This window comes from Sminthopsis crassicaudata, chromosome 1 (assembly GCF_048593235.1).
Source record: "Sminthopsis crassicaudata isolate SCR6 chromosome 1, ASM4859323v1, whole genome shotgun sequence".
Taxonomy (NCBI): Eukaryota; Metazoa; Chordata; class Mammalia; order Dasyuromorphia; family Dasyuridae; genus Sminthopsis; species Sminthopsis crassicaudata.
Genome location: NC_133617.1, coordinates 462,522,380 through 462,549,976, shown reverse-complemented (window position 1 = coordinate 462,549,976; position 27,597 = coordinate 462,522,380). Strand labels below are relative to the sequence as shown.

At 36.6% G+C, this 27,597-nt stretch overlaps 1 protein-coding gene across 2 annotated transcripts in view; it reads right to left on the bottom strand.

The window, feature by feature from the left end:
• Positions 1 to 19,747, bottom strand: part of LOC141550319 (uncharacterized) — a 31,345-nt gene extending 11,598 nt beyond the window's left edge. The window contains exons 1-5 of one of the 2 annotated variants that reach the window (XM_074280831.1): positions 19,132 to 19,747; positions 18,176 to 18,671; positions 15,171 to 15,256; positions 12,265 to 12,391; positions 11,615 to 11,710 (exon numbers count right to left, since the gene is read on the bottom strand). In XM_074280831.1, coding sequence (XP_074136932.1) covers positions 11,615 to 11,710; positions 12,265 to 12,391; positions 15,171 to 15,256; positions 18,176 to 18,671; positions 19,132 to 19,644 — 1,318 coding nt within the window. In that variant the 5' untranslated portion in view covers positions 19,645 to 19,747. The remainder of the gene's footprint in view (positions 1 to 11,614; positions 11,711 to 12,264; positions 12,392 to 15,170; positions 15,257 to 18,175; positions 18,672 to 19,131) is intronic. The other variant, XM_074280832.1, reaches the window with a different exon arrangement.
• Between the last annotated feature and the right edge of the window lie 7,850 nt (positions 19,748 to 27,597).

Sequence of the window (27,597 nt, the reverse complement as noted above, 5' to 3'; positions counted from 1 at the left end):
CAGAACCTCACTTAATAACTCACTTCAGTCACTTCCTGGCGCACTCCTCCAAATCAGCTCTACATCTATTCTCAGCACAATATAGTTTCAGAAAATGAGATTATTGCCCCATACTCCATTTATTTGGAGGAAAAACTGATTGAATCCCCAGTAATTGACTTTGTGCTATTCTCTTCTATAACAAATTTTTTACCTCTATGATAACATTAATTTCAGTTCATCTTCAATGCCATAGACCACTTTATTTCACTCCCAGTTTTTTGGCACTTACTAAATTTCAACATTGGTCTGATCCCCTACTATTCAGGTACCCCCAAGCCTACTTTTCAAAAGACTTAACAAATTAAAAGAATGGGGAAATTGATAAAAATTAATACCTGAGACATGCAGGGAGAAGGTACTAATAGAGATCAGTTTAGTTCCATGGTCTCATCCTCTGGGGTAGCCTCCAGTTAGAAATCCAAGTTATGTCAAACTGAGACCCACCCAAGAAGTCTTACCTTGCCATACACTATCAAAAATCCCAGTCATGTCGCTGAGGTTAAATTTTCCCTATAAAATCTCCTTAGGGCCATCCCATGGCTATTGTCCTCTTCTAGATCATTCTGCCTTGTAAAACCCTTCCCCTTTTCTCTTCCCCCATGTCACATGGTAGCTCTCCTAACTCTGCTATGCTTCCCGATCCCACTTCTCCTCTCAGCTAACATTCTTTTAGGGCACTAAGTCCCTTTCAGGATTTAGCCTGCCAACCAAGGGCATAACCCAACCTCATGGGGTACTCCCTTTCTACTGAGTAATTGTGAATTCCAGAGGAACTTGCCTTTCTATGCTCCATTTCATATTTACCATTCTTGCTGTCTATTGTATCACTTCATTTTGTCTGTAACCTCTTCCCCAAATAAATCTACATTTTGTCAAAGAGAATAGTCACTGTGAATTCTTCACGTGACCAATGCCCAATTTTTGGTGCCTGCCATTATCTGGGTCTATATCACCCACATCATCATCAGTTACATAAAACTGATGTGAATTATCTTGCCCTGTCCAGAAGAAACCCAACTGTTATTACTAGATATAACCAATTCCCTGACCACTCTGTTTAAATAGAGTAATTGTGAAGAGGGAACTCTTTTGTCTGAGCATCTTTAAGCAACCTTTGAGTAGCATATTTTTAGACAGGTCTGGGACTTGGTCAGCCAGGTGTATTCCATGAATGAGAATACCTGCATTCTCTGACAAAAAGGCCCCCCTACTTAGGGAGCAGTTTATCATCTCTCCATCTCTAGAAACGATTACAAAAGGATGAAGAACTATAGAATCAGGAAAACTAAGGCTTTCTGCAAAATGGGGCAAAACACTTCTGTTTCTAAGGATTTTTCCTTAGGCAGAAACAAATTAGGATTGAAAGGTTTCAAACCTAAAAAGCTTAAATTAAAACAGCATTGTAGGATGTTGCTTAAATTTGCTGGAAGGAAATCAAACTCCCTTCTTCCAGCCCCTTTGAAGGTAGGGAGCCCTACTTCTGTATCCCTATGCAGTCCATATGAGGAGGCTTCTAAGTCCCTTTCAGACCAGGACTATGTCCTGCAATATCTCTTTAACTCTATTTCTCTCAAACTCAGAGAATCTACTAAAAAGCTATTAGAAATAATCCACAACTTATATGAATAATATTGTTCTGTAAGAAATGACCAGCAGGATTTATTTCAAAAAGGCCTCGAGAGACTTACATGAACTGATGCTGAGTGAAATGAGCAAGACCAGGAGATCATTATATACTTCAACAACAATACTATATAATGATCAATTCTGATGAATGTGGCCATCTTCAACAATGAGATGAACCAAATCAGTTCCAATAGAGTAGTAATGAATTGAACCAGCTACATCCACTAAAAGAACTCTGGGAGATGACTATGAACCACTACATAGAATTCCCAATCCCTCTATTTTTGTCTGCCTGCATTTTTTATTTCCTTCACAGGCTAACTGTACACTATTTCAAAGTCCAATTCTTTTTATACAGCAAAATAACTGTATGGACATGTATGCATATATTGTATTTAACTTATATTTTAACATATTTAACATGTATTGGTCAACCTGCCTTCTGGGGAAGGGGGTGGGGAGGAAGGGAAAAGCTGGAACAAAAGGTTTTACAATTGTCAATGCTGAAAAATTACCTATGCATATATCTTCTAAATAAAAATCTATAATAAAAAAATGTATATGTATATATATATACACACACACATATATATAATAAAGTTAAAAAAAAAGAAATAATCCACAACTTTAGCAAAGTTGAAGGATACAAAATAAATCCACATAAATCATCAGCATTTTTATACAGCACTAACAAAATCCAACAGCAAGAGATACAAAGAAATTCCATTTTAAATAACTGTCAATAGTATAAAATATTTGGGAATCTATCTGCCAAGGGAAAGTCAGAACTGTATGACCAAAACTTTTATATAAAACACTTTCCACACAAATAAAGTCAGATCTAAACAATGGGGAAAATATCAAGTGCTCTTGGATAGGTCGAGAGAATGTAATAAAGATGACAATACTACTTAAACGAATCCATTAGTGCTATACCAATCAAACTCCCAAGAAACTATTTTATGATCTAGAAAAAAATAACAACAAAATTCATCTGGAAGAACTAAAAGGTCAAGAATTTCAAGAGAAGTAATGAAAAAAAAAAATCAAATGAAGGTGGCCTAGCTGTACCTGATCTAAAGCTATATTATAAAGCAGCAGTCATCAAAACCATTTGGCATTGGCTAAGAAATAGACTAGTTGATAAGTGGAATAGGATAGGTTCACAGGACAAAATAGTCAATAACTATAGCAATCTAGTGTTTGACAAACCCAAATATCCCAATTTTGGGGATAAGAATTCACTATTTGACAAAAACTGCTGGAAAAATTGGAAACTAGTATGGCAGAAACTAGGCACTGACCCACACTTAACACTGTATACCAAGATAAGATCAAAATGGGTTCATGATCTAGACATAAATAATGAGATTATAAATAAATTATAAGAGGATAGGATGTCTACCTCTCAGACCTGTGGAGGAGGAAGGAATATGTGACCAAATAAGAACTAGAGACCATTACTGATCACAAAATAGAAAATGTTGATTATATTAAATTAAAAAGATTTTGTACAAACAAAACTAATGCAGACAAGATTAGAAGGGAATCAAACTGGGAAAACATTTTTACAGTCAAAGATTCTGATAAAGGACTCATTTCACAAATATAGAGAGAATTGACTCTAATTTGCAAGAAATCAAGCCATTCTCCAGTTGATAAATGATCAAAGGATATGAAGACAATTTTCAAGATGAAGAAATTGAAACTATTTCCAGCCATGATGAAAAGGTGCTCCAAATCACTATTGATCAGAGAAATGAAAATTAAGACACACACTGAGATATACACTACCTCTCAGATTGGCTAAGATGACAAGAAAAGATAGTTGACATATGTTGGAGGGGACGTGAGAAAACTGGGACACTGATATACTGTTGGTGGAATTATGACTGAATTTAGAGAGCAATTTGGAATTATGCTCAAAAAGTTTATCAAACTGTGCATACCCTTTTATCCAGCAAAGTTACTACTGGGCCTATATCCCAAAGAGATCTTAAAGAAGGGAAAGTGACCCACAGGTGTACAAATGTTTGTGGCAGCCCTTTTTGTAGTGGTTAGAAACTAGAAAACGAATGGATGCCCATCAGTTGGAGAATGGCTGAATAAATTGTGGTATATGAATGTTATGGAATATTATGGTTCTGTAAAAAATTACCAACAGGAGGATTTCTGAGAGGCTTGGAAAGACTTACATGAATTGATGCTAAGTGAAATAAGCAGAATCAGAAGATCATTATATATATTGCAACAACAAGATTATATGATGATAACTCTGATGGACGTGGCTCTCTTCAACAATGAGATGATTCAAACCAATTCTAATTGTTCAGTAATGAAGAGAATCAGCTACACCCAGAGAGGGAACTATGGGAAATGAGTGTGAACCACAACATAGCATTTCCACTCTTTCTGTAATTGTTTGCTTACATTCTTGTTTTCCTTCTCAGATTTTTTTCTTTCTTTCTAGATCTGATTTTTCTTGTATAGCAAGATAACTGTATAAATACATATACATATTTGGATTTAACATATACTTTAACATATTTAACATGTATTAGACTACCTGCCATCTGGGGAGGGAGTGGGGGGGAAGGAGGGAAAAAGTTGGAACAGAAGGTTTTGCAAAGGCCAATGTTGAAAAAGTACCCAAGCATATGTTTTGTAAATAAAAAGCTATTAATAATAATTTTTAAAAAATAAAATCTACCAAGAGCTTTAATTGCACAACAAAATAAAAAAAAAAAAAAACAAAAAAAAAACTCCAAATATTCATAGTAGCAATTTTTATGATATCAAAAGTTGGAATTTAAAGGGATACCCATCAGTTGGGAAATGGCTAAACAAGTTGTATATATGACTGTGAATGAATACTATTTTGCCATAAAAAATGAATTGAGAAAAACACTACAAGTGATATAAAGTGAAATGAGCAGAACCCTGAGAACAGTATCCATGGTAATATCAATAGTGTAATTGTGATCAATTGTGATTTGTGATCAATTGTGAAGGTCTTAACTACTTTGATCAGCATAATGATCCATGACAATTCCAAAGGAATCATTATGAAAAATGTTATCTACATCCAGAAAGAGAATTGATCAATACTCTGAATTCAGATTTTTTTTTCTTCTTTACTTTTCTCTCTCTTTTTTTTTTTTTTTTGGTAACATGGCTGATTTCAATTTCCTTTAATAAACATTTATTAAGCACCTACAAAAAAAAAAAAAGATTATACAATGATCAACTCTGATGGATGTGACTCTCTTCAACAATTGTTCATTAATAAAGAGAATCAGTTACATCCAAATAGAGAACTATGGAAAATGAGTGTGGACCACAACATAGCATTTCCACTCTTTCTGTTATTGTTTGCTTACATTTTTATTTTCCTTCTCAGGTTTTTTTTTCTTTCTTTCTAGATCCGATTTTTCTTGTGCAACAAGATAACTATATAAATATATGTGTGTGTGTGTATATATATATATATACATATATATATATATATATATATATATATATATATATATATATATGTATATATATTGGATTTAACATATATCATCTAGGGGAAAGGCTGGGGGGAAGCAGGGGAAAAGTTGGAACAGAAGGTTTTGCAAGGATCAATGTTGAAAAATTACCTATGCATATGTTTTATAAATAAAAAAAAACCCAAACAAATGAATGAATGAATATATATTTTAAAACACATACACACAAAAAAACCCTATCTCTCTCTCACATGAACTAAATCCTGGGACTTCCAGCTTTTTTTCTCTTCCTCAGGATATGTCAAATCTCTCCCAGATTGCAGAAAAATCTGACCATTACTCTAAGGACCCTACCCAGTCTTTTGAGGGAACCAAAGCCAATACTGAGCCCCTTTAAGATTCCTTGTCTGATCTCTAACTTCCTTTAGGACTGACCTTTGATTTCAAGATCTGGTCAAAACCAACCTTTTGTATTCCAAGAGGAGAGATCCTATCAGAGCCAGTTTAGGCTGCACCCAGCCCCCACAAATCTGAGCTGGCTTAGGTTTTCAGCCCCCATTCTAATGATCTGCTCAGATCCCCACCTGTGGGGTTCTGGCCTTCGAGGAATCAACCTGGGCTCCACCCATATGCCCCTTCAAGCAAATAAAAGAGCCAAGCCGAAATAATCCCTTGGCGGAGAGTTGAAAGATGCCAACAACTATGCTTTGCATCACAGACTCTCTGTCCCGCCACTTATGGTGTATTTCTTCCTCTATCTAATATTAACCAGACTTTAACCTTACTTCCAAATCCTGCAATAAACCTCTTTTTATCAATCTAGGTTTTCGGGCCTGTAAATTCATTTACAGGGGACTCTCGCTGATGCTAAACCTCAATTAATCTTAATTTTATTGAGGTATAAACCTCATCATTAGGTATATACCTCATCAAAGACCCTCCTTGGATCTGTTCTGGGAAGATGTTAATGTTAAACAATCTGCCCCAGATAAGGAGGAAGCTGCAGAAGCTAGATTTGGTCCCTCAAATATCTCTCTTAAAAACAGCTGTTGGAGTCTTTTAATGATAGGAATCAGGCTTTAGCCCAGGAGAGTAGCCACAGAATTAAAGCAAGATTTGGAGGAAAAAACCCTATTCTTGGCTGCTATTTCCAGGAACTCCAGAGCTCTGTGCTTTATACCCCCAAATCCTTGTCCTGAGTTCAAGCAGCAGCAGCACCAGAGGGACTATCTACAGGGGACGAGCTGTCTCCCCAATCCCCTGTCCTCCACCAGGAGTTTGGGACTTGGTCAAGCTCCCCCTTGCTCTAGTTCCAACACTGACATCAACAGTAGGATTACTGGCTATTCTCAGATGTGGCCCGTAGGATGGCCCTTCTGCCTCAGAGCAATGGCTGCCATAGCTCTTTTAATTGAAGAGGCCCCAAAACTGACCTTGGAACAGCCATTAGAGACTTTAACTCTCCAATAGGTCCAGAGCATCTTAGAAGCCAAAGAACATTAGTGGCTCACAAGTGGGAGACTTACTAGATATCAGACACTCTTGTTAGATAATACCCCCAAACTGACTCTCTGAGTATTCCACACTCTAAATCCTGCCACCCTGATTATCCATAATTATCCATAGATTCTGTCTACTCCAGCAGGCCTGACTTAAGGGAAATTCCTCCTGAGAACCCAGATGGGGAGTGATTTACAGATGGGTTGAGCTTTCTTGAAAATTAGGAAAAGCAGGTTATTCTGTGGTGATTCCCAATGGCACCCTACAAGCTAAGCCACTGCCTCCTGGGACTTTTGCCCAGAAAGCTGAACCAGAACTTTGGAACTGGGGAAGGGAATGAGAGTGATCTATATCCTTTCTCCCTCTAGCTGGTTTCAAATGCCCTCAACTCACCTCTTAATCCCAGAGGCAAGTCAGTAGAAACTGATCTTTGGTCTTCATCAGGCTACAAACCTGGGAAGAAATGCCTCTGATCGGGATCCTTCCTCTCTCCTTAAAACGGATTCAGAGAAGCGGCACATACTCAGGGAAAGATTGACAATGTCTCCTTGCAGGTTTCAAATTGCTTCTGGTCTTTGTTGACACCTTTTAAGCACCATCAGTCTTGCACTCTAGGCTACTTAAGTGCTTCTTTCACTGTATACTATGCCAGCACCTCAAACACAACCCCCACCCCTTCAAGGAGACAAAAGTGGGAATTTGGAGGAAATGGTCTTTGGTTCTTAAAAAAAGACACAGCAATACTAATCCCCTGGGTGGGACACTTAGAACATCCTTTCCAAGCTTACTGGCCAATGAAATTCCTAGCATTTTCTCTCCTACTTTCTTGATTAGCATTCTATGTCCCTGCCAGCAATTAACTCAACTTGTTTCAGCTAGGGAGTTTTGTAGGCAGTGGAGTTTGTTCAGCAGTGTTAGGTGGGTTAACATCATCCTTAAGGCAGCCCATAGACTGCCTTTTTTTTTTTTTTTTTTTTTTTTTTTTTTTTTTGCAAAAGGCCCCATTCCCAAACACTATCTCAATCCTGGATGACACACCCCACTTTTAATTTGCTCTGGAGATTTGTTTCCTCTAGGCTTCAAGCTGCAAGTTTTCAACTGCTCTTCCAGCCTGGAGATCATGGATGACTGACTGGGACATACAACACTCCTTTGATGCTGCTGCTGCTGCTGTCTTCAGATCTCATATTTCCCCTCCTGGCATGAACCCCCAGTGAACCCAAGGACATCTCTACAACCCCTTGCCAGCTTTGCCCCTTTAACCCAAATGAAATTGGGAGTGGCTGCTTGAAGGGGGGAAATGACGGGGTGAACCCTGAAACTTTTCTCCTTGACTTTTGGGGTGAACTCTGAAACTCTCCTCTTCAGGGCAGTTAAGTGGTTTCATTAAAATTAGCCCAGGCCCACTCCCTATTTAACTCAAATTTAAGTGGTCTCATTCAGCTGGAAATCTAGGCCTGGGGACACTGACAATATTGAAGGAATCTCATTCAATTGAAACCCCAGTCTCAGATTTCCTATAAAAGACAATTTTAAATTTCAATTCTTTACAGAAGTCTAAAGTAGTATGCTTTGTCAAGGGACCTCTCTTCTTGGCACAGCTGCCTACCAGGACTCCTGCCCACTATGAAGAAACCTTCTTCTCAGTGATAATCTTTTGTTATTGATATGAGTTAAAGATGCCTTTCTAATTCCCAGCCCCCAAGAATCCCAATGGGAGATATCTGGGCTTTCCCAGCCCCCACCAGATCTGAGCTAACATGGGCTGTCCCATCCTCCACTCTAAGCATCTGCTCAGGTTTCCCCAACCCCCACCCCAGCACAAACAGTTTTTTATCTAAAAACCCATTGAATTCTATTTAATTCTAACCCTGGCCAAAATCGCCAGGAGCCAATATGGGACTCCACCCATGGGCCCCTTAATCAAAAGCCCTCCATTATAAAAGAGGGAAACTGGAGTACACTCTTGGCAGGAGCCCCAAACATGGCATCTTTACCCCGGCCATGCCAAAGGTTCCTGTCCGCCCAGCACCAGCCCTAGCCCTGGCGTCTTTCTGCCTTTAGCCTTACTTCCAAACCCCAAATAAACCTCTTTTATTAATCTAGGTTTTCTGGTCTGTAAATTCTTTTACAGGGGACTCTCATGCTGCTATCAGACATTTAATTTTTGTGTCCTTGCGCCAAATCCAAAGGGGTTGCAAGAGAGCTCTATTTGACTCCCTGTACCCCAAACCTGCCACTAGACCTCAATTAACCCTAATTTCATCTAGGTACTCCTTATCTAACTCTCATCATTATTTTTCTGCCAGAACTTTATCATGAAGAAATCTGCCTTCCTAGCAGAACTGGCTTCTCAGTGCCAACAAAATTAGCTTCCCTTTTGCCATGAAACTTTTCGCGTTCATGAATTCTTTCATGTTGGACTTGTATCTACAACCAACAAGGGGTTCCCACAACTTTCTAAACTGTCACTAATCGCATCAAAAGGCATAAGAGTCATGAAGCTCTAGGTTTAGACACATTCTAGATATGTGACCATGGCCAAAGTGTTCTGAACTCTTAAGAAAACCTTACCACTATAACTCCAGTGGAATTTTTGATCAGCAGTTTCTAAAACCAGGAATTCTCCATATGTATGAAATAGTTTAAAAAAAAAAATTAAAACATAAATTTCATAGCTATCTGAATTCTAAGGTACATAAAAAAGTCCTAAATCAAAAATTAATAGAGGCCTCCTTAGGTATATCACACAGATTTAGGTTTAGATATTAATTGGACTTGATGGCCTCTGAGGTACCTTTCAATTATAATATTCTAGAAAGTAAGTACTTAAGTACTCTGTCCAAATTCTAACTTCTAATTGCTCATCAGGAACAGAGCAGAGGTATGAACTGTGGGGAAAATACCTTATTATCTATTGGTATTATTTGACTCTGAATGCACAGGTTATGTTGACCCCCAAGAAACATACCAGGGTAGTTTTTGTGGCAAGAAATGCTTGGATTGGGACCTTAACCAAAAGTCTTTAGACTTTTTTGCTGACATATATCTCAAGCAATTTATGACCTTATCTGGAAACTTTCAAGTACAATACTCTTGTGTTAACTTAAACTTTGAGGTTTCAGGGAGTAAAGGCAAATCTTTTTCTGGGTCTCCCCTCTGACAAATCAACTTACTAAAATTTTTTTCTAAAAATCTTTTTAGGTTTGGGATTGGTATCAACATACCACAATCAATCAATATATTGGTATCAATATCAACAAAATATTGATTGATATCAATAACAACAAAAAAGAGGTCTCCTAAATCCAAGTCAAAACTCTTTTCCACTAAATCAAAGAGTAGATTTTGTAAAACCTATCTTATAAAAAGCTTTGAAAGGTTAAAAAGGATAGCCTTTAACAATCTTATGAGCCTTGGCATTTAAGGAGAATCTAAAAAGTTAAAGAAATAAAGGTATTGCTAAACTATGGAGATTTTGAGGAAATAAAGATGAAGTATTGCCAAGACAGGATGCAGGACTTCATCAATTCATACTTGGAACCTTTTAAAGTCCCCTGCATATAACTTGTCAGATTAAACTTATTTTAACATTGATTTCAATATCTCCATGATCCACCAATACCTTCCTTCAACCTAAAAAGAAAGAACTACTAAGGTAAAAGTTACTCAGAAGGTAGTAGGTTCCTCTTCATGAAAAATCTTCAACCAAGGATAGTCTACAGGGAGTGGTTATGTTATAGAAGGGTTTCTTGTTCAAATATGGGTTGAACTAGATGGTTTCTAAGGCCTTTCAACTATGACATAGTTGAAAGCATGTGACAAGGCTCAATACCATTTCATAAGAGAAAGAAGTATAACATAAGATGATGAAAAGACCCTAGATTTAAATAGAAGAAACCAGTGATGCCTTTTAAGAACAGTTTCCAAAAATAAATGCACACTGAAGCCCAGTATTAGGGTATAAAGAAAGGAATATAACTAGAGGCAAAGTCCTTCATATATCTGAGTCTCAGTTTCCTCATTTGTAAAATGAGGTGGAGGTGGCCTCTAAAATCCCATCCCTTAACAGTCTAAATATAGGATACTAGGACTGAGTGTTGAGAGATTTGATACATTGGGCAGATATTATTTAGTGATAATGAAAATATAATAGCTCAAACCAACTTATTTCACCCCTTCTCCAAATATCTGGAAAACTTTTAAGGAAAGGTTGTTGGAATAACATTTTTAAAATGTTTTCTCCCTAATTGAACATCTAAGCAAGTGTTGTTGCTGTACATCTGCTGTTGAGTCATCTCTGACTCTTCATGACTTCATTAAGGATTTTCTTGGCAAGGATACCGAGTAGCTTGCCATTTCCTTCTTCAGTTCCTTTTACAAATTGAAGAAACTGAAGTGAACAAGGTTAAGTGACTTACTCAAGGTCACATAGTTATTAAGTGTTTGAGGTTTAGATATGAGCTCAGGAAGAGTCTTCCTGATTCCAGATCCAACACTATCCACTGTATCATCCATGGGAACAGGTTATTATTTGTCCTTCATTCTCAAAGAGGATACAACATCAGGGAAGTGATGCCATGACAGGCAAGTAAACTAGATTTAAGTGAAGAAGGGCTGTGCTAGGTTACTTGCCTCACTTTCCCTTCCAGCAACCTGGATCCAGTGAAAGATAGATCAAGATATCTGGAGAGCTGGGTGACATGAAAGAGCTTGGCCTTTTTAAGGTAAGGTTTTCAACAAGTCTCAATCTGACTATGGCTGCATTCATTCAGGGATGAAGGCTAGGTAGCAATTGAGGCAAAGAATCTTCTCTTTCACCTAATCCCAAAAAAATCTAAATAAAGTAGTAAATAAATAAATTAATCTGGGAGGGGAAAACCCTCAAGGTTTCTGGCCAAAGCAAAAACGTTACTGGTTATTAATTCCCATTTAATAGTTTTTCATTCACTTACATGGGCAGATGTCTCTTGAAGCTTCATTCTTCAACAACCATGGCACTTCTCCATGTTCCAACTGAGAGAACACATCTGGTCTGGAAACTGAAAGTCCTATACATGTAAAAGAAAAGCAAAATGGATAGTCACACCAAGAAAGAAGTCATTCAGAATATAATCCAAACCCTTTAATGGCTAGTAAAGAGAAATATGCTAAGACCACCTAAAGGATACATCAAAGAATTTCAGGAGGATATTCAGTAATGGGTTCTTAAAACTTATAGGGAAAATGGATCACAGAATTGATTTCAGCTCAAAGACATCCAAGTCCTTTATTTTTTCTCATAGACAAATACACATTTCTTACTCCTACAGGTATCTGCACTAAGATCCTGGCAGAAATCCTGGACAAAGGAAAGCAATTGATTGGAAAAAGACATTATCAGAATTAGCAATGAGGAAGTTAATTCTACAAGGCAAAAATCTTTAACTGGGGAAGAATGAATAGAAAAATCTTGCAGATTAGCCCAGAAATGAACCAAGAATTTCTGGCACCTATATAGTAATTCAAAATTCAACTAATACTCTCAACATCACAGCATTTTGAATAATCAGTACAACAAAAATATTGCAAAGTGAAAACTGGGAATCACAAGGAAAAGTTTTACCAATAAAGATCAAGTTTCTATAGTTTTCCGTCAGCACATCCCTACAGAGGTCCTGCTGACCGGGGTCTAATTGTGTCCACTCTTCCCAAGTGAAGTCTGGAACCACATCCTGGAATGTAATGGTTTCCTGAAAGAGCAAATACATTTCTGCTTATCTAGGATTTACTTGTACCTTGTTGCTTATTCGTCCCTGTATCAACTATACTATGAAACTGGTGGTGGGTATATAAAAAAATGTCTTGGACACTGTTCAGGCTGCAGAATCATCCTACATCATTTGTTATTCTATACATCACTTTATGTCATATTTAAAGCACAAAAGGATAATGCAATATATTCTCTATTTATTATAAGGTACTTCATTCTTTAGGAATCATTGAATCTTGTTAGCCAAGAGGAACCTGCATCCCATAAACAATCACTAAAGTCTAGTAGTGCTGAAAGATCTTCTGAGAGGCACAAGGCAAATAAATAGTCCTGTTCATCTTTATTAACTGTCATATAAGTAGTAAAAATAAAAATTAAGTTCACGTACTTCCTTCCTAAACCTGTAGATTTAACAATCGTATTATAATTATAGAAATTCACTCTCAAGGAAATAAAAGGATTTTACTCAATAGAAACACATTTGAGTTGTCTCAGAAAATTTCAGGTGGTAATATACAGAAAGAAAACTATCTCTGCTCTCAAAGACTTAATAATCAACTGAAGAAAAACAAACATACCACATAAGTAAAAGCAAAACAGATACAAATCAAATAAAGACTTCCCTTAGGAATTGGCTCTAGAGTTGAAACCTAAAGGAAACTAATGATGACAAGAAATAGAGACAAGGAGAGCAAGGTACAAGTATGAAGACGTGTAGGTATGGAGGAAATCCTGAAAAAGAGTATTACAAGCAGATGAAACCCAATGCAAAGGGAACAGTAAAAGAAATTAGCTATTTAAAAAAAAAAAAATTTACATCTTTTTGTAATTTACATTGCCAATTTTTTCCCCCCAGAATCCTTACTTTCCCTTTCTAGAGAATCATCCCATACAACAAATTATGTTTTTAAGAGGAAGAAAAAAGAAAAATCAGCAATATGATAAATATATCAAAAATTTGTGAAAATAGACATGGGCCACATCCAACAAACTTCACCTTCTTTGAAAACATGCTTGCTTTTTGTAATTATTATGTTCACTTTATATAGTGAACATAATATAGTTTATATAGTTTCCTGTTTCTATTTACACCTTAGAAGTTGTGTACATTTTTTTCTTGGCTTTATTTCATTCTGTATCAGTGCATGTAAATAGTTCCATGCTTCTTTGTATTCATCACATTCATAATTTCTTATAGCATAGTAACATTCCAATTCATTCGTGTATCATAGCTTGTTTAGTTTCCAATTTTTTTTTTCTGCTATAAATAAATAAGCAGTGCTGCTATAAATATTTTGAGGTATATATAAGGACTTTCTTATTAACTCCTTGGGATATAAAACTAATAATGGAATCCCTGAGTCAAAGGTATGGACACTTTAGTCATTATTTGCATAATTTTAAATTGCTCTCCAAAATGTCTTTACCAATTCACAACTCCACTGGTGATTAATTTTTGTTTCTATTTTCCCACGATCCCTCAACAACTTTTCCATCTTATGTCATCTTTGCCAACATGCAAGTTGTAAAGCAAAACTTTAGGATTGTTTTCATGTGCATTTCTCTTTTTGTTAGTGATATGAACATTCATATGATTGTTGTTTTATAATTTTGTTTATAATTAATTAGTAAGTAATTTTAATGATATACTTATGTTAACAAAGGGATAGTTTACAAAATTTATTGAAATATTTCAAATATTACTTCATTTCCCAATATGCAAATAGTCAAAGGATATAAACAAAGAGTTATTAAAAGAATTATAAACAACAATTATAAACAAATTTTGTAGTCATTTTTAATGGCATTTATTATTATTATATTTTGGGTTTTGTTGTTACAGAATGTTAATTTTTATTGTTTGGTGGCCTGCATCACTGATGCCTCAATTAATTATCTCTACTGATTTCATAAGAAAGCCATCATACCATCAGCATTTTGGGATAGTATACAGTATAATATAAAGACACTTTTCATTTTATTCTCTTGTTGTATTGCTATTGCTAACATTTCTAGACTTATATCAAATAATAAATAGTAAGGAAAGTAGGCATTCTTGCTTTACTCCTGTACTTCTTGGGAAAGCTCTTAAGTGTATCAAGCTTGTAACAAGCATTGAACAATGTGATACACTAAGAGCTTTCCCAATAAGTCTTAGGTATATACTTTGTTATTTTAAAAAAAGATTCCTCTATTGATATATTTGTAGGATTTTTAGCATAAATGAATATTGTACTTTGTTGAAGGCTTTCTCTTTTATTTACTGAAACAAGTATGTGGTTTGGGATATTTGGGTTTTTAATTAATTATGCTGATTATTTTACTAATGTTGAACTATCTTTGCATCTCTGGAATAAATCCATTTTGATCATAATGAAAGATTTCTTAATGATTGTTGTAGATTTCCTACTGGCAGGTTTTTTCAAATGATGCTGGGCCTCTTATCGCTAGGAGTGAGGGCGCAGATGGTTAGCTTGCTCCCTGCTCACTTGGGTTTTGTTATTGAACAGAATTGCCCTTTGAAGCCCTGAGATCCCCAGAAGTAGGTCAGCTGTGAACTGGTAGGGACTGCCTTGTGGGTGGGAACTCTGGTCACACTGACATCCACTTCATTCTTTGTGGAAATGACAGGATTTTAAATTTCTAGATATTTCAAATATCTCAATCTGGAAGAGAAGTTAAACAAAATGTAACAGAAATGTATCTGGACTGAAACTCAAGTCAGCATTGTAGGAAAAGGAAAGGACATTGTAACTCACCTGAAAGCTGGCTATTGGTAACACAGCAGACATTCCCTCCTTTTCTAGGCTTCCCTCTTGAAGAGGACAATCTTGAGAACTTGGAACTAGGGAGAAGAAAGAATAAAAATAAGATCAGTGCTCTTACAAATCAGAAAAATCAGGCTCTTACAAAATTCATAAAAAATGGCGACACTACCTGGAGCCCTAATTTTATATCCTATAATGACAGCACATTCCCAAAGAGACAATTTACATTCAAACATCAGACACACATACAGACACAATCATTCTATGCCTAACCTAATGTTCTATCTGGACTGTAAAATTCAATATTTCTGCCATAATTTTTGGATGAGGATTTATCTCCTTAAGACTATGGGATAAATCAATTTGCTGGCTTTTTAAAAATTACTTCCTAAGAAATTACTTTCTTAAGAAAAATAGTATTTTCAGTTAGACAGAAAATATTATATCATTGCAACACCACATGAGACTTAGGACCCAAGGAGTCAAAATCAAGTTCGGTGTTCCTGAGCAAGTCAAATGATCATATTACACTTTAGTTTTCTCATCTACAAAAGCAAGCTAATTATTCTTATTAAGTTCACAAGACTCTTAAATAAAAGCATGAAGTTATTTAATGGTGAGCCCTAGCCATCACTCTCAGTCATAACCATCCATGTCAGTCCTATTCTAGTCAGGTAACTTCTACCATTCTACTTAATCTTTTCCACTGTACTTCCCAAAAGCCCAATTTTGCTTTTAACAAATTGTCCCTCATATTAAACTTCATTTCATGTTTCATCTACCTAACTCTCACAAAATCTAGCTTTCCTTTTGCATTTATGGTCTTCATACTAGTTCAAATGTAACTTTACTCTTGCCCTAGATTTCATTATTATCCACAAATGTTCTACCTTCATAGTCCATAACTCTTTTTGGGGGGGATCATAATTTTCTATTTTTTCAGTTCTACCTGTGCCAACTCCTTCTCCAGCTTCCTAAACCCACTATCTCTTAACTTCCTGAAACCCTAATTCTCTGTGATTTTACAGGCTATCATTCTCAGGCTTGCCCCATATTCTTCCCCTTGACCAGTAAACCAATTCATTGTCTTCAATATTTAAATCTCATACCCAGTGTTCTATTGCTATTGACCCTTTTCCAAACTCCAGCATTGGATTACTACTTTTTATATGTCACCAGAAAGTCAAACCACCAACCTGAATAGCTCCACTAAAAATATATTATACAATCTCAAGTGGACCTTTCCAGTTGCTTTAACTCTTCCCTGATTTATTATCCCTATCTCCAGAGGATATTATAATCATTCTTTCCACTCTTCAGTAATCCACATCAACCTTTCCCTTCCTTCTCAATAGATGATCTTGCCTTATAACTATAAAACTGAAAAACTATCACTCTTTTCCTTACCCATTTTTGCACTTCAAATCCACTCAAATTATCTATCTCCCTTTCTCTCCTCCTTTGCTCCAGTCTTAATGGATGAGATTGCTTGCTTTGCCAATAACAATCCCTCACTTAATATCCTTTAATATTTTATCCTTGAATTTGTTCCCTTGATAATATGCTCTTAATTTTCAACCTCTCTTCATCCAATGGATTTTTTCTAACTTCCTATAAACAGTCCCAAATTTTCGCTGCTCTTAAAAAATTTTCCAATTATCATTCTCTATCTCACCTCCCCTTTCAAAGCTATACTCCTAGAAAAAGCTATATAAATTTACTGCTCCTACCTTCTCTTCTCCCCATTTACTTTTTAATGCCCCATAATCTGTATTTTATATTCACCACTTAACTGAAACTGTTCTCTCCAAAGTCACTAATGAATTTTTAATTGTTAGATTTGATGCCCTTTCCACAGGTCTCTGCCTTCTTGACTTTGCCACAGCATTAATACTATTGACTACTCTTTAGGGAAATTGCTTGCCCTTTTACAGTTCCCCTTCTACCTGACTAATCAATTTCTTCTCAATTTCCTTTTCTTCTCAATTTCCTTTGCAGCATCATCCCTTCATGTCCCATTTTATCTAAGGCAGTTATATGTACCACAGGGCTCCATCCAATGACTCTCCTCTTCATTCTCTCTATGATCTCAACTCCCATGAATTCAACTGCCACATCCATGCAGATGACACCTATATATATGTATCTAATACTCATGTCTGCTGAGTTCTAGTCCCACATTTCCAACTGCCACTAAGAATTCTCCACTTGAATGTTCTATAAGGCTCCTCAAAACTAACCCACATATTCAAAACGTAACTTTTCTTTGCACCAAACTAATTTCTCCTACTAATTTTCCTATTTCTGTAAGATAACACTTTTCTTCATATTATAAGTCATCTCTGACATTAATATCACTCAACTATCATATCAATTTACAAGTTTTGATTCAATCTCAATATCAATCAAATTTGTCCCTTCTTTCCACAATTCTAGTTCAGGATCATCTTTGTCCCCCTATATCCACTCTCTCTTTTCTTCAAATCTAAACTCCACAAAGCTACCAAACTGCTATTTCTAAAGGATAGTCTAACTATGTCATTCTCCTGATCAAGATACTTCAGTAATTCTTCAGCATATAAACTCCTGTTTAACATGTAAAGTCCCTTCTTCACTATCTAGCTCTTCCCTATTTTCCAGACTAATTACTCCCCCTCTTACAGTCTATATTCCTGCTAACCCGTTCCCTGGCAGTTCCTCATGAAAAACATTCCCACATCTGTGCATTTATATACCCTATCCCCACACAAAATTGTTTCTTTGTCTTTCGATCCTTACAAAAAGCAGCCCATGAAGAATGTTTTCCCATTTTAGCCAAATGCTATACAAATAGGTAAAGGGGAAGGAGGAAGGGGCTGAGAAGGAGCATGCTCCGCTAAATAACGTGCAACCGCAGGATCAACTTTGAGATTAAAAAGGTTCTCATTCCCAGCCCCAGATTCTAGATAGCATCTATCTTGCTTCCCTTCACTCCCTTATCTCTCTGTAGCTCTCACCTTCCTCCTCAAGCATTTGGGTCAAATCTTCTACCAGGGTGACCACCTCCTCAATGTTCTCTGGATGCTGGGACTTTACCCAAATCCGGATCTCACTGGGCAAGATGGTCAGGAATTGCTCCAGCACCAGCAGCTCCAGGATCTGCTCTTTTGTGTGAATCTCTGGCCTCAGCCACTGAAGGCAGAGTTCCCAGAGCTGGCTCACAGCCTCCCGGGGTCCAGCCTTCTCCGGGTATGGGAAACCTCGGAAGCTCTTGCGAAAAGCCTCAGGGTTAAGTTCTTCTCTTCCTAGAGCTGTTAGCTGTTCCTTTGAGTCGTTCCTGTCTAGCTCTTGTCTCCCCGCAATTTGGGGGTTCGGAGAGACGGTCATCATGTTATTCAAAGGCAGCATCTCTCCACCTGGGACCGTCACCACGGACTTCAAATGCGCATTCCCAGGGGAGGGCCACTTCCCTTCGGCCTCAGATTGGACACCTGCATACATTCTCGAGGGCTGCTGTGGGCAAAGACACACACACACACACACACACACATATGTATCGTGATTCACAGGAAGAACCAAGGTTTCCTAGCCTCACACTTTAGGGTCGATAAGAGACGGTGCACACACAAGTAAAAGCCCCGTGAGTGAGCAGTGGGCACCCCGGAAAGCCGCCGGGAAGGTGTTAATCTCACAGCACTGTCTCATAGTCACAGCTGTTCAGTTACACACGCATATATATACGTGTCTATATACACACAGGGACACGTATTTAGTGTCTTTTAATTCGCAAAATTTCTTTACAACTACCTTGTGGGCAAGGTTAACTGATTTACCCACAATTGTACAAGTGAGTACCAGAACTGGGGCCAGAGACGCAGGACTTGAATTCAGTGCCCCTTATCCTGTCCTATGCTGTCTTTTTAATAGAAATACACACATGCAGACAAACACACAAAGAGATTCCTTCTCCCACCACTCCATGCTGCTCATAGCTGAGAAATGCATGCATTTTTCTTGGGATGTAAACTCCGCTAGGACCCAGACTGGGTCTCTTAGTCGAGGACCGTCGCGGTCTCTCCACCCAGTTCCCTCTCCAACCGGCCGCGAGCAGCCACCGCCAGCCCCGCCAGGTCTTCGGGGGAGACTGAGGGGCGCCGCAGCAAGACCTAGGGCGACAAGGCGGTACAGGAGGCAGCTGGGGGCAAAACTCTCCAAGAAGCGAAGTTGGCGTCCAGCCCCGGCGGGCCTCCCTGGCCTGGGGCCCACACGCTGCCCTAAGGGAGAAACCCTTCCGCCACCAGAATCCGATCACTCCGATCTGAGACCCACAGGGCGTCAACAGCTTGCGGGATGGGGGAGGGGTCTCTGGGTTATCGAAACCCTGGGCTTTGGGTCCATCAGAGTTCACTGGGTGACCGACCACACACCAAACCCGCCGTAGGCAGAGCCGACAATTACGACCAGAACAACGGCGGTGCGTGCGCATCCGCGCCCTACCCAAAGTAATAACCCGAGCCGAGTCGCCTGGAACTACGATTCCCAGAATCCTCCGGGCAAAACCGGCTCTGAAGTGCGGAAAAGACTCTGGACTTGGAGTCTTAGGACTTTCTTTTCAGTGTCCGTCCTAGTTGTGGGTCTCGGCTCCTACTGTTAACAGCAACCATCATTTTCCTCTGCAAAAATGAGAATTGGTCCAGATGAGAAACAAGGGGTTCTTTAGCCTTTTTTTGTGATTATTACAGACCCTTTTTGCAATACGCCCAAATCCCGTCAGAATGTTTTTAAATGCCGAAAATAACTACATAAAATTACAAGTGAAACCAATTACATTGAAATTCATTTATCAACCTTCCTCCCTTTTTTTTTTAAGTTCACGGATTTATGATCAGATAAATTCCTCATAAGTGGCACTTTAATTCATCACCTCCAGCATAGATTATTATGACAGCCTCCTACTGGTCCCCCTGCCTCTAGTCTCCTCATTTCAGTCAAAGAAACAAAACAACTGCCCTTCCTGCTCTCAATAAATTCTAGAGGTTTCTTTGTCTCAAGAATAAGACTAAGCTATTTCAGTTATCAAAGTTCTTCTCAACCCACCTATTTTTGTCTCTTGTCTTTAGTTTCTCAAGCAGATTTTCACTCCAGTAAAGCAGACTGATTGAGAATGAATGGGTAAATGAGTTAACAAGAAAGCTCTGTCAGGAGGAAGGGCCATGATTATCCAACTCCCTTTTACAGAGGATGAAAGCTACCATGTCTTCTGTCAATTCAATACAATCTTCTCTAAATTATTTCCTTTTCTTTCAAAAAAAAATTTTAGATGAAGATCTGTAGAGCATATGTATAAGGTATTGGTTATCTCTAACAGAGGCAGGTAGGTGGAATTATTGTGTTCTGGGCCGGGAGTCGGGGAAACCCTGAGCTCATATCTATCTTCAGGTATTTGGGTGTCTGGGTATAGATAAGTCATTTAACCTCTGTTTGCTTTGGTTTCTAAATCTGGGAAATGGGAATAATATTTGCCCATCGTTTAGTGTTGGGAGAATCAAATGAGAGATTTATAAAACATGTAGCACAGTGGTTAGTATATGGTAGTCACTTTATAAATACTCATTCCCTATCCTCTCCACCACGCCAAGGAAAAATTGAAACAATTTAAGGGTTTGTTTTAAGAACAGCTAAACAAACTGTAGCATATCAGTCCATTGTAAAGAATGGTAGAAAAAGCATTGATTCTTCAGTCAAATATAAAATATAAGTTCCCTAAGAGCAGGCATTTTTTATTTTTATATTTTTATCCTAGCTTGACAAAGCAGACATTTAAAGCTTGTTGACTGATTGATTAATACAATGACAAAGTATTATCTTTCTTTTAGCCTGGTCTGTTCCTCTACCACCAAAGCCAGTCATAGGGATATGTCATTGATATGTTGCTTCAGCTTTCCCACTTGTGATCTGAAATTTCCTAATATTCTATTTCTTTAAATTAGTTTATTTTAGACTAGTTGATCAGTGAAATATGTTAGGCTCAGAACAAAATAGCCAATGACTACAACAATCTAGTATTTGACAAACCGAAAAGCCCCACCTTTTGGGATAAGAATTCACTATTTGACAAAAACTGCTGGGAAAATTAGAAAATTGGCCTAGATCCACACCTAATACCAAAATAAGGTTGAAATGAGTTCATGATCTAGAGAATGATACTATAAACAAATTAGAAGAACATAGGATAGTTTACCTCTCAGATTTGTGGAGGAGAAAGGAATTTGTGACCAAAGAAGAACTAGAGACCATTATTGATCACAAAATGGAAAATTTTGATTATATTAAGTTAAAAAATGTTTGTACAAACAAAACTAATGCAGACAAGATTAGAAGGAAATCAATAAACTGGGAAAATATTTTTACATCCAAAGGATCTGATAAAGGCCTCATTTCTAAAATATATAGAGAATTGACTCAAATTTATAATAGTTCAAGCCATTCTCCAATTGATAAATTGTCAAAGAATATGAACAGACAATTTTCAGTTGAAGAAATTGAAACTATTTGTAGCCACATGAAAAGGTGCTCCAGTCATTATACACTTCTTCAACAACAATAATATATGCTAATCAATTCTGACAGACATAGCTCTCTTCAAAAATGATACTATTCAAACCAGTTCCAACTGTTCAGTAATGAAGAGAATCAGCTAGAGAGAGAGAGAGAGAGAGAGAGAGAGAGAGAGAGAGAGAGAGAGAGAGAGAGAGAGAGAGAGAGAGAACTTTGGGAAATGAGTGTGGACTACAACATAGCATTTCCACTCTTTCTGTTGTTTGCTTGCATTTTTGTTTTCCCTCTCAGGTTTTTTTACTTTCTTTATAGATCCAAATTTTCTTGTGCAGCTAGAGAATTTATAAATATGTATACATATATTGGATTTAACATATACTTTAATATATAAATATGTATTGGACTACCTGCCATCTAGGGGAGGGTGTGGGGGGAAGGAGAGGAAAAGTTGGAACAGAAGGTTTTACAAGGGTCAGTGTTGAAAAATTACCCATGCATATGTTTTGTAAATAAAAAGCTATAATAAAAAAATAAAAAAAAAAACAAATGAATACTATAATCTAGACAAAAACAACAACAAAAGGTGCTCCAAATCACTATTAATCAGAGAAATGCAAATTAAGACAACTCTGAGATACCACTATACACCTCTCAGATTGGCTAAGATGACAGGAATAAATAATGATGAATGTTGAAGGGGATGTTGGAAAACTGGGACACTGATGCATTGTTGGTGGAACCGTGAACAGACCCAACCATTCTGGAGAGCAGTTTGGGACTATGCTCAAAAAGTTATCAAACTGTGCATACCCTTTGACTCAGCAGTATTTCTACTGGGGTTATATCCCAAAGAGATCTTAAAAGAAGGAAAGGAACCCATATTTTCAAAAATGTTTGTGTCAGCCCTCTTTGTAGTGGCAGGAAACTGAATGGATGCCCATCAATTGGAGAATGGCTGAATAAATTATGGTATATGAATGCTATTGAATACTATTCTATAAGAAATGATTAGCAGGATGATTTCAGAGAGGCTTAGAGAGACTTACATGAACTGATACAGAGTGAAATGAGCATTACCAGGTGATCATTATATATGGCAATAACCAGACTATATGATGATCAATTCTGATGGACGTGGCTCTCTTCAACATTGAGATGATTCAAACCAGTTCCATTTGTGCAGTGATGAAGAGACCATCTATAGCCAGAGAGAGAACCATGGAAACAGAGGGTAGAACACAATATAGAATTCTCACTCTCTCTGTTGTTATTTGCTTGCATTTTGTTTTTGTTTTTTTTTCCTCAGTTTTTCTTTTTCTTCCTTCTTAATCTGATTTTTCTTGTGCAACCAGATGACTGTGTGAATATATATACATATATTGGACCTAAAATGTATTTCAACATATTTAACATGTATTGGACTACCTGCCAGATAGAGAAGGGGGTGGAGGGGAAGAAGAGGAAAATTTGCAACAAAAGGTTATGCAAGAGTCAAGGTTGGAAAAATTACCCATACATATGCTTTGTAAATAAAAAACTTTAATTTTAAAAAGTTTATTTTAAAATGTAAAAACTATTTTTAAGTCTTAGGTCATATACAAAACCAGCAGCAACTGAGTTTGGCCATTACCAATCCCTGATTTAGACATAAGACATTGATAGAGAAAATGTTAACACAGATTAAACTTAAAAATATGTTGTAAGAGCTGGTTGTTGTTTACCAGCATACTCCTAGATGTAGTCCATCTCAGCTAGGTGACAAATTCAATTGGACAACTAGTTACTGTCTTGCTATCTTTTTCCTTAATTATCTTGGTTATCAACTTCCCATTAGCTGTTTTTGTTCTGTTGTTTTCCATGTAAAAGTCTAGTACAAAAATATTTTGCTTTTTTTTTTGATAACTTCTGGATAACTCTTGGAAGTAATTGCTATGCTAAATGATTTATTTCTGTGAAATGAGACAAATATAATTAGGCACAGTCAGATCTACCATCTTCATTTAACTTTGCCATTTCTTCATAAATCTACTTCCCCAAGAGAAAGAAGTAGACAGTTGAGAGGAATAATGTGCAAAAGATTTAAGGATGTAAGACAAATACCCAATTATCTGGTGAACTCTATTCACTTTACTTCACCTTGCTCCAAATATCTCTATGTACTTTTCTGGATAACCAGAATGGTTATGAATGAAACATCACATGGACTGCACAACTACCGCAGTATTATCCTTAGAATAGTAAAAGAAGAAAACAACATCCAATTCATTGGCTAAATCCTCTATGAAAGATTTTTTGAAAGATATGGAATAATAATAATAATAACTATCATTTAAAAAGTACCTTCTGACTGTTCTAAAAGCTGTGTGTGTGTATACTAGTGTTTATTTATCTTATCTATTTGTCTGTATGTCTTCCAATATCATTTTTGCAATTACTCTAGCAGGTAGGTGTATTATTATCTATTTTGCAGATGAGGAAATTGAGGCAAATAGATTAACTGACTAGCTTAGAGTCATACGTCTAGTAAATATCTGAAGTTGAATTTGTACTCAGAGCTTTCTAACTCCAGACCCCTTGCTCTATCCACTGCACCACCTTGAATTGCACAGGATAGGCATAGATAGTGCTATCTGGACTATTGCAAAGAATATCTTTGCCAGTGAGACTCTCTGATCTTTATGAAATTTTTGGAATATGCAGGCCTTGGCAATAGTATGTATGTATCATTTTGTAGGAAGCAGGCTGACACAGTAGATGAAAAGCTAGACCTGGATTCAGAAATCCTAAGTTCAAATTCAACCTTAGACACTTATGTGATCTTGGACAAGTCACTTAATTACTATCTACTTTGGTTTCCTTAGCTATAAAATGGGGATAGTAATAACATCTACTTCTCAGGGCTGTTGTGAAGGTAAAATGAGATAATATTTGTAAGTGTTTTCCAACCTTAAAGGGTTATAGAAATTTAGCTATCATTATTATTATCTTTAAACTCATTCCAAGATGAGCCTGGTTTCAGAATATTGTCACCCTTGGTTCCTCTTATGTCTGATCTGTTCCTCTCTCCTATTGTAGGCACTGCCAAACAATGATATGTCATCGATGCTCTAGCTTTCCCCCTCATTGTTTGAAGTTTCCTAATATTCTCTTTCTCTAAAAATAATAATACCAATTCTCACTCCTCCACATCCCACACAGTAAAATTTGATTTGAAGTTTCAACAGTAACAGCTACCATTTATATACTTAGAGGCAGCTTGGTTTAGTGAAGAAAATGAAGATGTAGCAAAAAAGACCTGAGTCCATGTTCCATTTTTGACAGCTATAATTGTGTGGTCTCATAACTTTTGGTGTTCTAGACCAGTGATAACACATCAAATAGAAATTAGAAAGGATCTCTGTGAGCCAAATATTGACTTAGTTTTAAAAAAATATCATTTAATCTTATATTGTATTATGTATTTAAAAAAAATTTTCCTAATTACATCTTACTGTGGTTCAGGCCACCAATGTTGTCTACCAGCTTTATGTTTGATACCTCTACTCTAAGCATCTTCCCTCTACACAGTATGATCCATTTATTCTGACCTTCTTGCTATTCCTCACACAAGGCACTTCATTCTCTTACTATACATTTGCACAGGCCAGTAATGTTTTCCTCTTCATCCTTAATACCTAGCTTCCTTGATTTCCTTTAAGACTTTTTATCAATTTTCATCTTCTGCCTTTATTCCCTGTGTTTAACATTAACTGGCATATGTTTAATAAACACTTGTTGACTCTTTTTTCATTTGTTTGCTTTTTTTTGTTTTGTTTTGCTGAGGCAACTAAGGTTATGTGGACTAACTCTTTAAGAATATAAGTTGCAGAGAGGATGTGAATTTGTAGTAGTTGGAAGGATTTCTTCACCTAGAATATCCCAACAAAATAATAGGCTCAGTCCCTATGCCTGACATTTATGCTTTTCTTTATGGTTTGCACTATTTCACGTGATCTTTACAACCCTCTGTGGTAAGTGTTTTCATTAGATAGATGAAAAAACCGTTTCTGAAAGAGGTTAAGTGATTTAACACTGAGAATTACTAGTAAGAGTCTAAAGCAAGATTCTAACTTGAATCTTCATGACTTCAAGTCCAATACTTTATCTGCTTGACTTAGAGTCTAAGATAAATTACAGAAAAAATGTATTTGAAGTTACATCCATGATGTATAATAATAAAGATAATATAATAATATATAATACATAATAATTATATATATATATAATATAATAACATATAATAATAAATAATAAAGATGTATAATAATAAATGTATCATTTTGCCAAGCACAAAATAAATTGGAGTGAATGATTCCCTAAAGTCACATGAGTCACATGACAGAGTTGAGATTCAAATCCAGGTTGCATGAGTCTAAAAATCCAAGGCTGTTTGTATTATGTCACACACTACCTACTCACAACTTTGTAGGATTAGCAGAACATAGAGTGAAAGAAACTCACTTTTTTTTTCATGTAAAACTTCATTTTAATAAAATATAGATTGGATGAACAAATGAGTTTAAGACTAAGGGAAGTAGAACAGAATGTTTTTTTGAAAAAAAATTAACCATTAACAGTCATTGCAAAATGTTTTTGTTAGCAATATGATGACATGATGGATGCTAATATTTTAAATAAAAATAAGTGAAAGACATTTAATATATTTAATTAAGCATTTTAGAGCATGTTGAAATTACTGGTACTGGTTTAAATCCAATTCTGTCTAATGACATTAGAAAACTGCTTAATTCTGATTACAAAATGAGAGATTTTACAGTCTAATGAATTTTTAGTTTTTTTTTTTTAGAATTTTTTTCCCACAGTATATATGCATGAGTAATTTTTTTTATAATATTATCCCTTGTATTCATTTTTCCAAATTATCCTCCCCCTCCCTCCACTCCCTCCCCCCCATGACAGGCAATCCCATACATTTTACATGTGTTACAATATAACCTAGATACAATATATGTGTGTAAATACCATTTTCTTGTTGCACATTAAGTATTAGATTCCGAAGGTATAAGTAACCTGGGTAGATAGACAGTAGTGCTAACAATTTACATTCATTTCCTAGTGTTCCTTCTCTGGGTGTAGTTATTTCTGTCCATCATTGATCAACTGGAAGTGAGAGACTCACTTTCTAATTAGTCTTTTCTGAAAAGAAACAAATTTGTTCAGTGATACTTCTCTTCCAACACTGGAATATCAAATTCTATTGAAGCCTATTGAAGTCTAAAATTCTTCAGGAGCCATTACTCTTTATTTATTTGAGGAGGGCTCCTCAGTTCTATTAAGTTGTTTTTATGTTATCCGACTGCTTCTGAAATTTCAACAATAGTTTGTTTGAATTTATTTATTTCATTTTGTACTTACCAAACCCCCTATAATAAATGAGTATTTCTCTATCCTAGGAAAAACTAAAAAAGGGAATTGCAAATTAACCCCAGTTTTCCCCCAAGCCTGGGATGATTTATATTTGCATATTCCAATATGTGTAGGAGGAGATGTGATTCCTGATTGATAAAAGAGAAAGCAGAGTTAGCATCAATTACACAAGTAAGAGACTTCTATGCATTCTTCAGAATATATGCATAGACAAAAGATAATCCAAGGAGCCAATTTAGAGTGGGAGAGACTAACTTTGAAAAGAAGGATATGCATGGGAAGGTAGCCCCATAGTGTCCCTGGACTTGTTAGAAATTACAGAGCCTGATGAAAATGAACTTCTAGGTGAAACTGTTCTCACTCTTAAGTTTTAGCTGAAATTTTGTCTTATAGCTGAAGAATTCATCCATTCTTTGGATTTTTTGGTATTTTTTTCCTCCAGTTGTTATTACTA